This window comes from Procambarus clarkii, chromosome 58 (assembly GCF_040958095.1).
Source record: "Procambarus clarkii isolate CNS0578487 chromosome 58, FALCON_Pclarkii_2.0, whole genome shotgun sequence".
Classification (NCBI taxonomy): Eukaryota; Metazoa; Arthropoda; class Malacostraca; order Decapoda; family Cambaridae; genus Procambarus; species Procambarus clarkii.
Window position 1 is genome coordinate 1811176 of NC_091207.1, and position 15040 is coordinate 1826215.

At 44.2% G+C, this 15040-nt stretch overlaps 1 protein-coding gene across 1 annotated transcript in view; it reads right to left on the bottom strand.

Annotated features, from left to right (window-relative positions):
• LOC138353500 (ryanodine receptor-like) overlaps positions 1 to 15040 on the bottom strand; it is a 46705-nt gene that overhangs the window by 16443 nt on the left and 15222 nt on the right. Inside the window, exons 7-8 of the mRNA XM_069306476.1 lie at positions 11914 to 12093; positions 4183 to 4367 (exon numbers count right to left, since the gene is read on the bottom strand). Of these exons, the coding sequence (XP_069162577.1) occupies positions 4183 to 4367; positions 11914 to 12093 (365 nt within the window). The remainder of the gene's footprint in view (positions 1 to 4182; positions 4368 to 11913; positions 12094 to 15040) is intronic.

Consider the following 15040-nt stretch of genomic DNA (forward strand, 5'->3'; position numbering starts at 1 on the left):
TCTCACTTATTTTGTTCCAACCGTCTACCACTCTATTTGCGAAAGTGAATTTTCTTATATTTCTTCGGCATCTGTGTTTAGCTAGTTTAAATCTATGACCTCTTGTTCTTGAAGTGCCAGGTCTCAGGAAATCTTCCCTGTCGATTTTATCAATTCCTGTTACTATTTTGTACGTAGTGATCATATCACCTCTTTTTCTCCTGTCTTCTAGTTTTGGCATATTTAATGCGTCTAACCTCTCCTTGTAGTTCTTGCTCTTCAGTTCTGGGAGCCACTTAGTAGCATGTCTTTGCACCTTTTCCAGTTTGTTGATGTGCTTCTTAAGATATGGGCACCTCACAACAGCTGCATATTCTAGCTTTGGCCTAACAAAAGTCATGAACAATTTCTTTAGTATATCGCCATCCATGTATTTAAATGCAATTCTGAAGTTAGAAAGCATAGCATAGGCTCCTTGCACAATATTCTTTATGTGGTCCTCAGGTGAAAGTTTTCTATCTAGAACCACCCCTAGATCTCTTTCTTTATCAGAATTCTTTAAAGATTTCTCACATAATATATAGGTTGTGTGGGGTCTATGTTCTCCTATTCCACATTCCATAACATGACATTTATTAACATTAAATTCCATTTGCCAAGTGGTGCTCCATCTACTTATTTTGTCCAGGTCTTCTTGAAGGGCATGACAATCATCTAAATTTCTTATCCTTCCTATTATCTTAGCATCATCAGCAAACATGTTCATATAATTCTGTATACCAAATGGTAGATCATTTATGTACACAATAAACATCACTGGTGCAAGAACTGAACCCTGTGGTACTCCACTTGTGACATTTCTCCATTCCGATACATTGCCTCTGATTACTGCCCTCATTTTTCTATCAGTCAGAAAATTTTTCATCCATGATAGAAGCTTACCTGTCACCCCTCCAATATTTTCCAGTTTCCAGAACAACCTCTTATGAGGAACTCTGTCGAAAGCCTTTTTTAGGTCCAGATAGATGCAGTCAACCCAACCATCTCTTTCCTGTAATATCTCTGTGGCTCGATCATAGAAACTGAGTAAATTCGATACACAGGATCTTCCAGATCGAAAACTATACTGTCTGTCTGATATTATATCATTTCTCTCTAGGTGTTCTACCCATTTAGTTTTGATTAGTTTTTCCAATACTTTCACTATTATACTTGTCAATGATACAGGTCTATAATTGAGGGGGTCTTCCCTGCTGCCACTTTTGTAGATTGGAACTATGTTAGCCTGTTTCCACACGTCTGCTACGATTCCTGTACACAGGGATGCCTGAAAGATCAGGTGAAGTGGAATGCTGAGCTCAGATGCACATTCTCTCAGAACCCATGGTGAAACGCCATCTGGGCCAGCTGCTTTGTTCTTACCGAGCTCCTTGAGCATTTTTTCCACTTCGTCTCTAGACACCTCTATGTGCTCTATGTTGTTCTCTGGAATTCTTATTGTATCTGGTTCCCTAAAGATTTCATTTTGTACAAACACACTTTGGAACTTTTCGTTTAGTGTTTCACACATTTCCTTTTCATCTTCCGTGAATCTTTTTCCCATTTTCAACCTTTGAATATTATCCTTTACTTGCAATTTGTTGTTTATGAATTTATAGAATAGACCTGGTTCTGTTTTACATTTGTCTGCAATCCCTTTTTCAAAATTTCTTTCTGCCTCTCTCCTCACTGCCGTGTAGTTGTTTCTCGCATCTTTGTATCGCTGGTATGTTTGGGGGTTCGGCCTCTTCCTGTATTGATTCCATTTTTGTGTCTTTTGGTCTCTAGCCCTCTCGCAATTTCTATTGAACCAATCCTGTTTCCTAGTTCTGCATCTCTGTTTTGGTATAAATTTTTTGGTGCCTTTATTATATATTTCACAAAACTTGACATACATCTCATTCACTTCCTTGCCTAGCATCAAGTCTGTCCAATTATACTCACTAAAAAAATTTCTAAGGTCACCATAATGTCCTCTCCTGAAGTCTGGTTTTTCAACTGCTTCAACCTCCTTATTTTCTTCCAGCTCATAACGCATTGCATACTTTATTCCCAAAAAGACATGGTCACTTTTACCCAAGGGAGGAAGGTACTGAATGTCAAATATCTCTTCCTCCTTCCTGGTAAATATCAAATCTAGCATGGAGGGAACGTCACCTTCCCTCATCCTCGTAGCTTGTTTAACATGTTGATACAAGAATGTTTCCAGGATGAGGTCTACAAATTTACAGGTCCAAAAATCTTCTGTTTTAGCTTCATATGCTTCCCAGTCTATGGATTTCAAGTTGAAGTCACCAACTATGATCGTGATCTATCGTTATCCACTCTCGCTATAATCTCTCTTATTATTGTTATAAGACCTTCACGTTTACTATCTAGCTCCTCCTTTAACCATGTGCTGCTTGGCGGTGGACTATATGCATTTATTATCATTAGTTTATCATCCTCATGGCAGATCTCTAGTGCTATTATGTCAACTTCTTGTGGATTGGCAGTCATTATTTCGTTCACCTTTAGGTGTTCTTTTACCAGCACAGCAACGCCACCGCCTTTCCTAATTTTTCTGTCCCGTCTCCAAATTGAGTAGCCCCTTGGGAATATGACCTCATTTAAAATTACATCTTCAAGTTTTGTCTCCGTGAGTGCAACAATGTCTGGTGTCTGCAGCTGTATTACATCACTTAACGCCAGCATCTTCGATCTCACTCCATCTATGTTGGTGTATGCAATCTTCAGGAACTTGTTCCCCCTCTCCTTATTCTTCACTCCCCCTCTCTCTATTGATTTTGTTGGTTTGCCTTTATGTACCACTTTACAGGTCTGCCTACCCCTATCACATTGTAGAAAAAAAGAATTGATTTCTTCTTCATTCCTGCTCTCATTTAAATGTTTTGCCTCGGCGAGGTTCAGTTTCAGCTTCTCTCTATCTTCTTTTGAAAGATCTCGTCTTAACGACCACCCTTTCCCATCCTCATCACTTTGCAATTTTCTAGCATTCCTTAGTACTTCTTCCATCTGTTTGGCACCGTTTAGGGTGATCCTCAAACGTCGATCTTTCCCTTTTACGTACCTGCCTATTCTCCTGTAGTCGCACACATTCTCTATGGTTGTAAGACCTTCCACGAGGCCAACAATTTTATCTACTACTTTAGCTTCTTCTACAGCTCTTTCTGACCTAGACATTATCGCCTTTTCTTTGCAGCCAAAAATGATCAGGGACTTACTCCGATCAACTGTGTTTTGCACCAACTTCGGGTTAGATGCCAATTCTTTTCTCACTTCCAGCCTATTGTTTGTTTTATCTTGGTTGCTGCAGTGTTTGACTTCCTTTACTGCTTCTTCTATTTTTTCCTTCTCCTTGGCCACTTGTGCATAAGTGAGTTGCATATCTTTCTTGCACTGTTCTATTCCCTGTGTAACTTCCTCCATCTGTGCTGACAAAAGCTGTTTCTCCTGTTGAATTTCCTTACCTAACCTATTGTAGTCATTTATGTTTAAATTTACTTTAACTTCTTCCAAAGCTATTTTTAAGAGTTTATTTTCTTCTTCCATGGCTTTGCAATTTGTTTCCAATTGATTCTTATCCTTGCGCAAGTCTTTCACTAAACCCTCAAGACATAAAACTTTGCTATTCAAATGGTCATTACTTTCTTTCAATTTACTAATTATTTCTACATGATAGTTCACTATAGTATCTAAATTTACCAACTTGTTATGTAGACTGCTAATATCAATGCTTTCTTCATTGAATCCCTCAAAATCAAGCTCTGTTTTGTTTTTCCCCTTGCCAGTGGCCATCTTGAATGTTCTTCTCTGCACTGTAAACACTAGCGCAACTTTTTCTCATCCGATTTTTCACTTCTCTTAGCACTTTCCTGTTATCTCACCTATTTTTCAAGAGCACTATACCTTTATGTTCTCTGGGACACCACTCACTACCATCAACCTGTACTACAATACTTAGGATTGTTGAAATATGCTGGAGCTCCTCTGCTGCAAGTGTTGACCCTAGGGATGTCACCTTTTGAATTTTTGAAGTGTGTGTGTGTGTGTGTGTGTGTGTGTGTGTGTGTGTGTGTGTGTGTGTGTGTGTGTGTGTGTGTGTGCGCGCGCGCGCGCGTGTGTTATCCTGTCAGTCTGTATCTGTGTGTATGTGAGGTGTACCTTCATAACGTTGAGAGCCTCGGGGGAGTCTATCAAGACACAGTGGAGCACATCGAGCATGCCGGTTCCCTCGCCGGCTGACCCCAGACGAGAAAAGAGCCAGTTGAGGCGGTGGCTGTTGGCGAACTGTGAGCAGTTGGTGTGGTTCCCCTTGATGACGGCAGCCAGCAGCTGGTAGAGGTATCCTGTCATAAAATAACACAAGTTACACATCAGCCACACAGTTATAAACCTGACCTGCACCAAAGTACTCCCAATAATACTTAGGTAAAGACTAGTTAACCACCTAGACGGGATTAGGTACGTAAACAAACAACGAAATGGCTTCATTTCCTAAATTTGAACATCAGTATTGACCGCTGTGTTAAGTATATCATGTGTACTGCTTTTGTTTACATTGTTTAAACTTTACATGTTGTTATCTTCCAAATCACTGCAGATTCTTAAAATATACCTCAGTCAGTAGTTTTGTGTACTTATGTATACCTCAAATTATTTGTAAACTTTAAGATTTGTCCAAACGCTGTGCGAGTTATTGACGTTATTATTTACCATGGTATGACACAAGTGAACACTATAAGAAGAGCTTTATTGAGTTAATTTATAGATTTAGCTTGGCATGAGTCTCAGGAGCAGTGATGTGTGTACTCACCTAATTGTGCTTGCGGGGGTTGAGCTTTGGCTCTTTGGTCCCGCCTCTCAACTGTCAATCAACAGGTGTACAGATTCCTGAGCCTATTGGGCTCTATCATATCTACATTTGAAACTGTGTATGGAGTCAGCCTCCACCACATCACTTCCTAGTGCATTCCATTTATTAACTACTCTGACACTGAAAAAAATCTTTCTAACGTCTCTGTGGCTCATCTGGGTACTAGGTTTCTACCTGTATCTCCTTGTTAGTGTCCCACCCGTGCTGAAGAGTTTGTCTTTGTCCACCCTGTCAATTCCCCTGAGAATTTTGTAGGTGGTTATCATGTCTCCCCTTACTCTTCTGTTTTCCAGGGACGTGAGGTTCAGCTCCTTTAGCCTTTCCTCGTAGCTCATACCTCTCAGTTCCGGGACGAGTCTGGTGGTATAACGCTGGATCTTCTCTAACTTTGTCTTGTGTTTAACTAGGTATGGACTCCAGGCTGGAGCTGCATACTCCAGGATTGGTCTGATATAAGTGGTATACAGGGTCCTGAACGATTCCTTACACAAGTTTCTAAAGGCAGTTCTTATGTTGGCCAGTCTAGCATATGCCGCTGATGATATCCTTTTGATGTGGGCCTCTGGGGACAGGTTCGGTGTGATATCAACCCCCAGATCTTTCTCTCTATGTGTGACACGGGAGCAGTGATGTGTGTGACATTGGAGAAGTGATGTGTGTGACACCTGAGCATGATGTGTGTGACATTGGAGAAGTGATGTGTGTGACACGGGAGCAGTGATGTGTGTGTGACACGGGAGCAGTGATGTGTGTGACACCTGAGCAGTGATGTGTGTGACACGGGAGCAGTGATGTGTGTGACACGGGATCAGTGATGTGTGTGACACGGGAGCAGTGATGTGTGTGACACGGGAGCAGTGATATGTGTGACACGGGATCAGTGATGTGTGTGACACGGGAGCAGTGATGTGTGTGACACGGGAGCAGTGATGTGTGTGACACGGGAGCAGTGATGTGTGTAACACGGGAGCAGTGATGTGTGTGACACGGGATCAGTGATGTGTGTGACACGGGAGCAGTGATGTGTGTGACACGGGATCAGTGATGTGTGTGACACGGGAGCAGTGATGTGTGTGACACGGGATCAGTGATGTGTGTGACACGGGAGCAGTGATGTGTGTGACACGGGAGCAGTGATGTGTGTGACACCTGAGCAGTGATGTGTGTGACACGGGAGCAGTGATGTGTGTGACACCTGAGCAGTGATGTGTGTGACACCTGAGCAGTGATGTGTGTGACACGGGATCAGTGATGTGTGTGACACGGGATCAGTGATGTGTGTGACACGGGAGCAGTGATGTGTGTGACACCTGAGCAGTGATGTGTGTGACACGGGAGCAGTGATGTGTGTGACACGGGATCAGTGATGTGTGTGACACGGGATCAGTGATGTGTGTGACACGGAGCAGTGATGTGTGTGACACGGGAGCAGTGATGTGTGTGACACGGGAGCAGTGATGTGTGTGACACGGGGAGCAGTGATGTGTGTGACACGGGGAGCAGTGATGTGTGTTGACACGGGGAGCAGTGATGTGTGTGACACGGGAGCAGTGATGTGTGTGACACGGGGAGCAGTGATGTGTGTGACACGGGATCAGTGATGTGTGTGACACGGGGGACAGTGATGTGTGTGACACGGGAGCAGTGATGTGTGTGACACCTGAGCAGTGATGTGTGTGACACGGGGGACAGTGATGTGTGTGACACGGGAGCAGTGATGTGTGTGACACCTGAGCAGTGATGTGTGTGACACGGGGGACAGTGATGTGTGGTGTGTGACACGGGAGCAGTGATGTGTGTGACACCTGAGCAGTGATGTGTGTGACACGGGGGACAGTGATGTGTGTGACACGGGAGCAGTGATGTGTGTAACAGCTGAGCAGTGATGTGTGTGACACGGGGGACAGTGATGTGTGTGACACGGGAGCAGTGATGTGTGTGACACGGGGGACAGTGATGTGTGTGACACGGGATCAGTGATGTGTGTGACACGGGGGACAGTGATGTGTGTGACACGGGAGCAGTGATGTGTGTGACACGGGATCAGTGATGTGTGTGACACGGGAGCAGTGATGTGTGTGACACGGGAGCAGTGATGTGTGTGACACGGGAGCAGTGATGTGTGTGACACGGGAGCAGTGATGTGTGTGACATGGGAGCAGTGATGTGAGTGACACGGGGGACAGTGATGTGTGTGACACGGGGGACAGTGATGTGTGTGACATGGGACCAGTGATGTGTGTGACACGGGAGCAGTGATGTGTGTGACACGGGAGCAGTGATGTGTGTGACACCTGAGCAGTGATGTGTGTGACACGGGAGCAGTGATGTGTGTGACACGGGAGCAGTGATGTGTGTGACACGGGGGACAGTGATGTGTGTGACACGGGAGCAGTGATGTGTGTGACACGGGGGACAGTGATGTGTGTGACACGGGAGCAGTGATGTGTGTGACACGGGAGCAGTGATGTGTGTGACACAGGAGCAGTGATGTGTGTGACACGGAGGACAGTGATGTGTGTGACACGGGGGACAGTGATGTGTGTGACATGGGAGCAGTGATGTGTGTGACACGGGGGACAGTGATGTGTGTGACACGGGGGACAGTGATGTGTGTGACGTGGGAGCAGTGATGTGTGTGACACGGGGGACAGTGATGTGTGTGACACGGGAGCAGTGATGTGTGTGACACGGGGGACAGTGATGTGTGGGACATGGGAGCAGTGATGTGTGTGACACGGGAGCAGTGATGTGTGTGACACGGGAGCAGTGATGTGTGTGACACGGGGTACAGTGATGTGTGTGACACGGGAGCAGTGTTGTGTGTGACACGGGGGACAGTGATGTGTGTGACACGGGGGACAGTGATGTGTGTGACACGGGGGACAGTGATGTGTGTGACACGGGAGCAGTGATGTGTGTGACACGGGAGCAGTGATGTGTGTGACACGGGAGCAGTGATGTGTGTGACACGGGAGCAGTGATGTGTGTGACACGGGAGCAGTGATGTGTGTGACACAGGGCCAGTGAGAAGACTGTCAGGAAGTGTGTCGAAGACACACTTCCAGACAGCACAAGACCACATTAAGTGATGAATGGTAACTTACCATTACTTACCTTGTGAGGTAAGTGGCTAGTCTTACCTCACTGAGATCCAAAAGGTAAATAAATATTAGTTGATAAATTGAGAGAAAAAACAAGTGTAGATGAGGAGGAAGAAAGAAAGGGTTGAGAGGTCATGGAGAAAGAGACTATGAACAAGTGAGTGCCACTGTCAGAGGGAGTAATAGAAATGATTGGTTAAGAATGACAAGGAAGTGTGTGGAGTTCCAAATATTGTTAATGAATAAGAAGGATTCCTTGGTAGGATGAGGTGGTGATATAGGCACTTGATGACAAGAAAATCCAATAGACGTTGTGGATACAAAGTGAATGAGAAAGGGAAGACAATTTAAGTATATTGGGAGCAAATATTATTAGAAAAGTTCAGATACTCAAGAACAAGAAATAAATGAGGAGATTGGGATAAACAATGAAATAACACCATAAAAGTACTGAAAGCTCTTTCAGACTAACTAAAAGAAATAAGAGGAAGACTTGGAAAGGAGGGTAACTGAGAATGAATGTTAATGATGAACATTAGAGAATGTGAAATGGTTCAGAGAAGATTTAAAGTGGCGGAGAGAATGTTGTGAATGTCTAACGGGTGGAGGCTATGAAAGAGGAGCCAGTAGGAACATAATTGGATCTGACGGTGGGAGAAGAAAGATATTATGCTTTCTGATGTATCAATGTAAGAGGTGAATATATTTATGATAAACTGAAATGTGACAAAGTTGCAGGTGCTGATGATGTATATGGAGGAATTACTAAATGTTCTGTAAAGAAAGCAATAGAGTGCATGTGGGAAATTCGGCAGAAGGCAAAAAATAAAAGCAATATGCCAGGGAACTATTTTTTTGCACTGATTTTTTAACTGTGCAAATATAGCAGAATACAGCGACTGAGAGAATGAGAGAGAGGCGTTAATTTGCTGAGTTAAGTGGGCAACGTGTATGTAAGGACACTGGCCGCAAGTGTAATAGAAATTAGTGACAAATTGATCAGTGATGAACAAAGTGGATATTGTGGTGGTGGAAGAAGGGGGGTGGATCACACGTCGGCATCAAGACACCCTTCAGAGAGAGGGAATGTTAGACACGCTGTAAGGTGTACATTGCATTTTTGGACATGGAGAAAGCATATGATAAAGTTACCAGAGAAGGAGTTTGGAGAGTAATTGGTGTGTAGAGAGTTGGCAGAATGCTACCAAAGTGCTGTGGAATGTTCCTATGTAGGAAGCAGAGCATGTGTAAGAATTATTGGTGTTATGAATGAATGAATGACTGACTAATATTAAGGTAGGTGTACATGAGAGTTGTGTGATATCTGCCCTGGTTGTTCCGTACACACATGGGTGTAGTCACGAGGGAGGTCAAGGTCACAATGCCAGACACGAGTGTAAACATCGTGTAAAGACTTAATACCAGTAATTAGAGCATGACAAATTTTATGTGAACAGATGGGATAGATTTTAGAAGAAAGTAAAAGGAAGATTTGTAAATTACTTTAAAATTGTATTGTGTTAACAGACTGTTCAAATAAAATAGGGATTCAAGTTATGGAGGTGGAGAGACAAGGAAATTCTTAATGTGACACAAAATAATGTGTGACATCAACAGTGAAATGCTGTTAGTGGTCACCGTCTTAATACCCGGGATATATGAGTGATAAAAGACGAATGTGTGTAATTAAGGACGAGAGCAGAGTCAGCTAGCGAAGAAGAGTGAGAGGCAGTGAAGGCCTTGGTTAGGAGAACTAAACGTTGAATGGATGCAGCCCGAGGTGTACATAAAGTAGTAGTGTTTGTGAAACATTGTGTGGTACCATCGGTGCCATATTTATACATTAGTCTACCAAGCAACAGGGTAGGGCCTCACAAAAGCAAAGATTTTGTATATATATTTAGCACTTTGTGAAACCCTCTTCTGCAGATTTTTAACAAGGAGCCTCCAAGCTTTAAATAGCTTAGGGCCACACCATGTCTATATCCAACCCGTTCTCGCAAATTCGTAAAGTCAATATTGACTTATTAACTACGTGCATAGGTGATATACTAAACATAATAGATACCCTTAAAAAGATTCATAGAAAACACCAACCTTACCTAACCTTGTTAGTATCTTAAGATAAGCATCTTATTGCTTCGTAATTACAATTATTACTTAACCTATACCTATTATAGGTTAGGTAATAATTGTAATTACGAACCAATAAGATGCTTATCTTAACATACTAAGTAGGTTAGGTAAGGTCGGTGTTTTCTATGAATCTTTTTAAGGGTATCTATTATGTTAAGTATGTCACCTATGCACATATTTAATAAGTCAATATTGACTTATTAAATTTGCGAGAACGGGTTGCTATATCCTGAACTGGTTATGAATACGTAAATTCAAGCTTTACAGTAGAAACAACTCATAATCTACGGTATAAACAACTCATAATCTAGGGTAGAAACAACTCATAATCTAGGGTAGAAACAACTCATAATCTAGGGTAGAAACAACTCATAATCTAGGGTAGAAACAACTCATAATCTAGGGTAGAAACAACTCATAATCTAGGGTAGAAACAACTCATAATCTAGGGTAGAAACAACTCATAATCTAGGGTAGAAACAACTCATAATCTAGGGTAGAAACAACTCATAATCTAGGGTAGAAACAACTCATAATCTAGGGTAGAAACAACTCATAATCTAGGGTAGAAACAACTCATAATCTAGGGTAGAAACAACTCATAATCTAGGGTAGAAACAACTCATAATCTAGGGTAGAAACAACTCATAATCTAGGGTAGAAACAACTCATAATCTAGGGTAGAAACAACTCATAATCTAGGGTAGAAACAACTCATAATCTAGGGTAGAAACAACTCATAATCTAGGGTAGAAACAACTCATAATCTAGGGTAGAAACAACTCATAATCTAGGGTAGAAACAACTCATAATCTAGGGTAGAAACAACTCATAATCTAGGGTAGAAACAACTCATAATCTAGGGTAGAAACAACTCATAATCTACGAAACAGGTCTTGAATGAGAACTTAGGAGAATGGAGTAAGAAATTAAGTGTGGAGACGTATAAATAATCAAAAATGGGCCCGAATATTACCGAGATGGGTTAGTCATGTTGCAGGAATGGATTATTGCAGACGGGGGAAGAAAGTATTTTCAAGTAATATGATGGTTTGACATGAAGTTAAAATCTGGGAATAAGTTGGGTGGACAGGGAATGAGTGCGTGAGGAAGCAGTGAGTAAATGTGTGAGGGAGAAGTGAGTGCACGAGAGAGCGGAAAGAGTGTGGGATAACATACAAGATATGGTAATGGAAAGGCTAGAGAGAAGAAGATTGGAAGGTTAAATGCATTTGTATGGTTCACGAGGATCACTATACACCTGGCCTTATATAGCTGTAGATTGGTGCTGTTAATGAATGCTGTATAATGCTGTATATATTGCATTGTGAAAAATATAGTAAATGAAGGTGTGACAATGTAAATAACCATCTTTTTTTCATATATTACTTATTTTTACTTCGCTGAAGTCTCTTCAATGAACGAGAGATATGGAAAACTTGTAATGTATGTATGTATGAGCTAAGTAGACTTAAGTTGGCACTTATGGCAGCTAAACAGGCACTAGCTGCTCCTTGTAGCGTTGAGGAAGATAATAACAGGAGCATATAAGCAAGGACACATAAGATGTCTGTTGTCATGGGTCAAATTACTGGTTGAAACTCATCATGACGGTCACAGACCAGGCTGTGCCATAAGTAACCTGACTATAGAGACACTAGTCATTTGTTAAGATAACACACAATTTGTAAGGATCAAAATGACTTTAAAATACATGTTACTTGTCTTTAAGTGAGAAAGCAGCCGTCGTAAGAGCAAGAGCCATCATGCTGGCCACACCTGATATAATATCCCAGTCGAGGCCGGCCTCCTCCCCGGCGAGAGCCACCAGGTAGCCCTGCTGGGTGATGATGGTGATCTTGTCGATGGCGTCCAGGATCAGGTTGAGAATGCCTTCTTCTTGGAACAGGTCCTGGCGGTTCCTCAGGGCTCGTAGCGACACCTGCCTCTCGTTGTGTTCTGAACGACAACAATAATTACACTGCAAATTCTGTTATTTATTCCCTCGGTGAAGTTATCCCTTGTCTAGGGTGAAGCTCTTCTTATCATACAGACAAATGACATTGCAAACAATATTATCAAATATTAAACATAAAAACATAACCTGATCATCTAATGATACAAAAATATAATATAATAATAATATAATATTACTAAAATACACATATGGTAAATATATAAAAGTTCACTCAAAAAGAAAGTAATGAAGTGAATGAGATTATTTTTATGTCTTTGATGGTGCTGGGTGGACGGGTGGGTGATGGTGCTGGGTGGACGGGTGGGTGATGGTGCTGGGTGGACGGGTGGGTGATGGATGCTGGGTGGACGGGTGGTGATGGTGCTGGCTGGACGGGTGGGTGATGGTGCTGGTTGGACGGGTGGTGATGGTGCTGGGTGGACGGGTGGGTGATGGTGCTGGGTGGACGGGTGGGTGTTGGTGCTGGGTGGACGGGTGGTGATGGTGCTGGGTGGACGGGTGGGTGTTGGTGCTGGGTGGACGGGTGGGTGATGGTGCTGGGTGGACGGGTGGGTGATGGTGCTGGGTGGACGGGTGGGTGATGGTGCTGGGTGGACGGGTGGTGATGGTGCTGGGTGGACGGGTGGGTGATGGTGCTGGGTGGACGGGTGGTGATGGTGCTGGGTGGACGGGTGGGTGATGGTGCTGGGTGGACGGGTGGTGATGGTGCTGGGTGGACGGGTGGTGATGGTGCTGGGTGGACGGGTGGTGATGGTGCTGGGTGGACGGGTGGTGATGGTGCTGGGTGGACGGGTGGGTGATGGTGCTGGGTGGACGGGTGGTGTTGGTGCTGGGTGGAGATGGTGCTGGGTGGACGGGTGGGTGATGGTGCTGGGTGGACGGGTGGTGATGGTGCTTGGTGGACGGGTGGTGATGGTGCTGGGTGGACGGGTGGTGATGGTGCTGGGTGGACGGGTGGGTGTTGGTGCTGGGTGGACGGGTGGTGATGGTGCTGGGTGGACGGGTGGTGATGGTGCTGGGTGGACGGGTGGGTGTTGGTGCTGGGTGGACGGGTGGTGATGGTGCTGGGTGGACGGGTGGTGATAATGCTGGGTGGACGGGTGGGTGATGGTGCTGGGTGGACGGGTGGGTGTTGGTGCTGGGTGGACGGGGTGGGTGTTGGTGCTGGGTGGACGGGTGGGTGTTGGTGCTGGGTGGACGGGTGGGTGTTGGTGCTGGGTGGACGGGTGGTGATGGTGCTGGGTGGACGGGTGGTGATGGTGCTGGGTGGACGGGTGGTGATGGTGCTGGGTGGACGGGTGGGTGTTGGTGCTGGGTGGACGGGTGAGTGATGGTGCTGGGTGGACGGGTGGGTGATGGTGCTGGGTGGACGAGTGGGTGTTGGTGCTGGGTGGACGGGTGGTGATGGTGCTGGGTGGACGGGTGGTGATGGTGCTGGGTGGACGGGTGGTGATGGTGCTGGGTGGACGGGTGGTGTTGGTGCTGGGTGGACGGGTGGTGATGGTGCTGGGTGGACGGGTGGGTGATGGTGCTGGGTGGACGGGTGGTGATGGTGCTGGGTGGACGGGTGGTGATGGTGCTGGGTGGACGGGTGGTGATGGTGCTGGGTGGACGGGTGGTGATGGTGCTGGGTGGACGGGTGGGTGATGGTGCTGGGTGGACGGGTGGGTGTTGGTGCTGGGTGGACGGGTGGTGTTGGTGCTGGGTGGACGGGTGGTGATGGTGCTGGGTGGACGGGTGGGTGATGGTGCTGGGTGGACGGGTGGTGATGGTGCTGGGTGGACGGGTGGGTGATGGTGCTGGGTGGACGGGTGGGTGTTGGTGCTGGGTGGACGGGTGGTGTTGGTGCTGGGTGGACGGGTGGTGATGGTGCTGGGTGGACGGGTGGGTGTTGGTGCTGGGTGGACGGGAGGTGATGGTGCTGGGTGGACGGGTGGGTGATGGTGCTGGGTGGACGGGTGGGTGATGGTGCTGGGTGGACGGGTGGGTGTTGGTGCTGGGTGGACGGGTGGGTTTCTGAAATTCTGAGATTTGAAGGCCAAATCACATATCGTGAGAAAACATGAAGTAGTATCGAAATATTGGTAAAAACGAATATATATCCGTAAAATCACACTACATGAATAACGTGAAAAAAGTCACTATATTACCATATTTGAGGATTTTAACTTCAAATCATAGAGAGCGAGGTTTCGTATTATTTAGATCCAAGAAAAGACATATGACAATGTTGTTTCAAATACAAATAATAAAAATCAATGTGTTTTCATTAGAATTAACTAAAATGTTCCTGATTTTCCGTTTATATTACCGATGGAAGATATACACGTAAAACCGCTCTAATCCGGCTGAAACGTCGATATATGCAATAAAAACAGAACTTCTCCCCTTTTAAATATCTTACTCAGTATTTTAACGAGAAACAAATAGATGATTGAAAATGAAGTATTTAAGGTTATTTTCTGATCAATTATGTGTTTGCATAATTTTTATCGTATATCTAATGAATTAATAACAATAAACTGAAAATTCACAAAAACGTGGAAAAACGGCCTAATTCGATGATATTTTGTTTAAATCACATAAAGGAAAAGGGGATGATAATGGTCAATATATTGCTAAATTCGATGATTTTTTGTACAAAACAAAATGCAAGAAAACTTGCTTAAAAATGCAAAATTTACGAAATTCTGAGATTTGAAGGCCAAATCACATATCGTGAGAAAACATGAAGTAGTATCGAAATATTGGTAAAAACGAATATATATCCGTAAAATCACACTACATGAATAACGTGAAAAAAGTCACTATATTACCATATTTGAGGATTTTAACTTCAAATCATAGAGAGCGAGGTTTCGTATTATTTAGATCCAAGAAAAGACATATGACAATGTTGTTTCAAATACAAATAATAAAAATCAATGT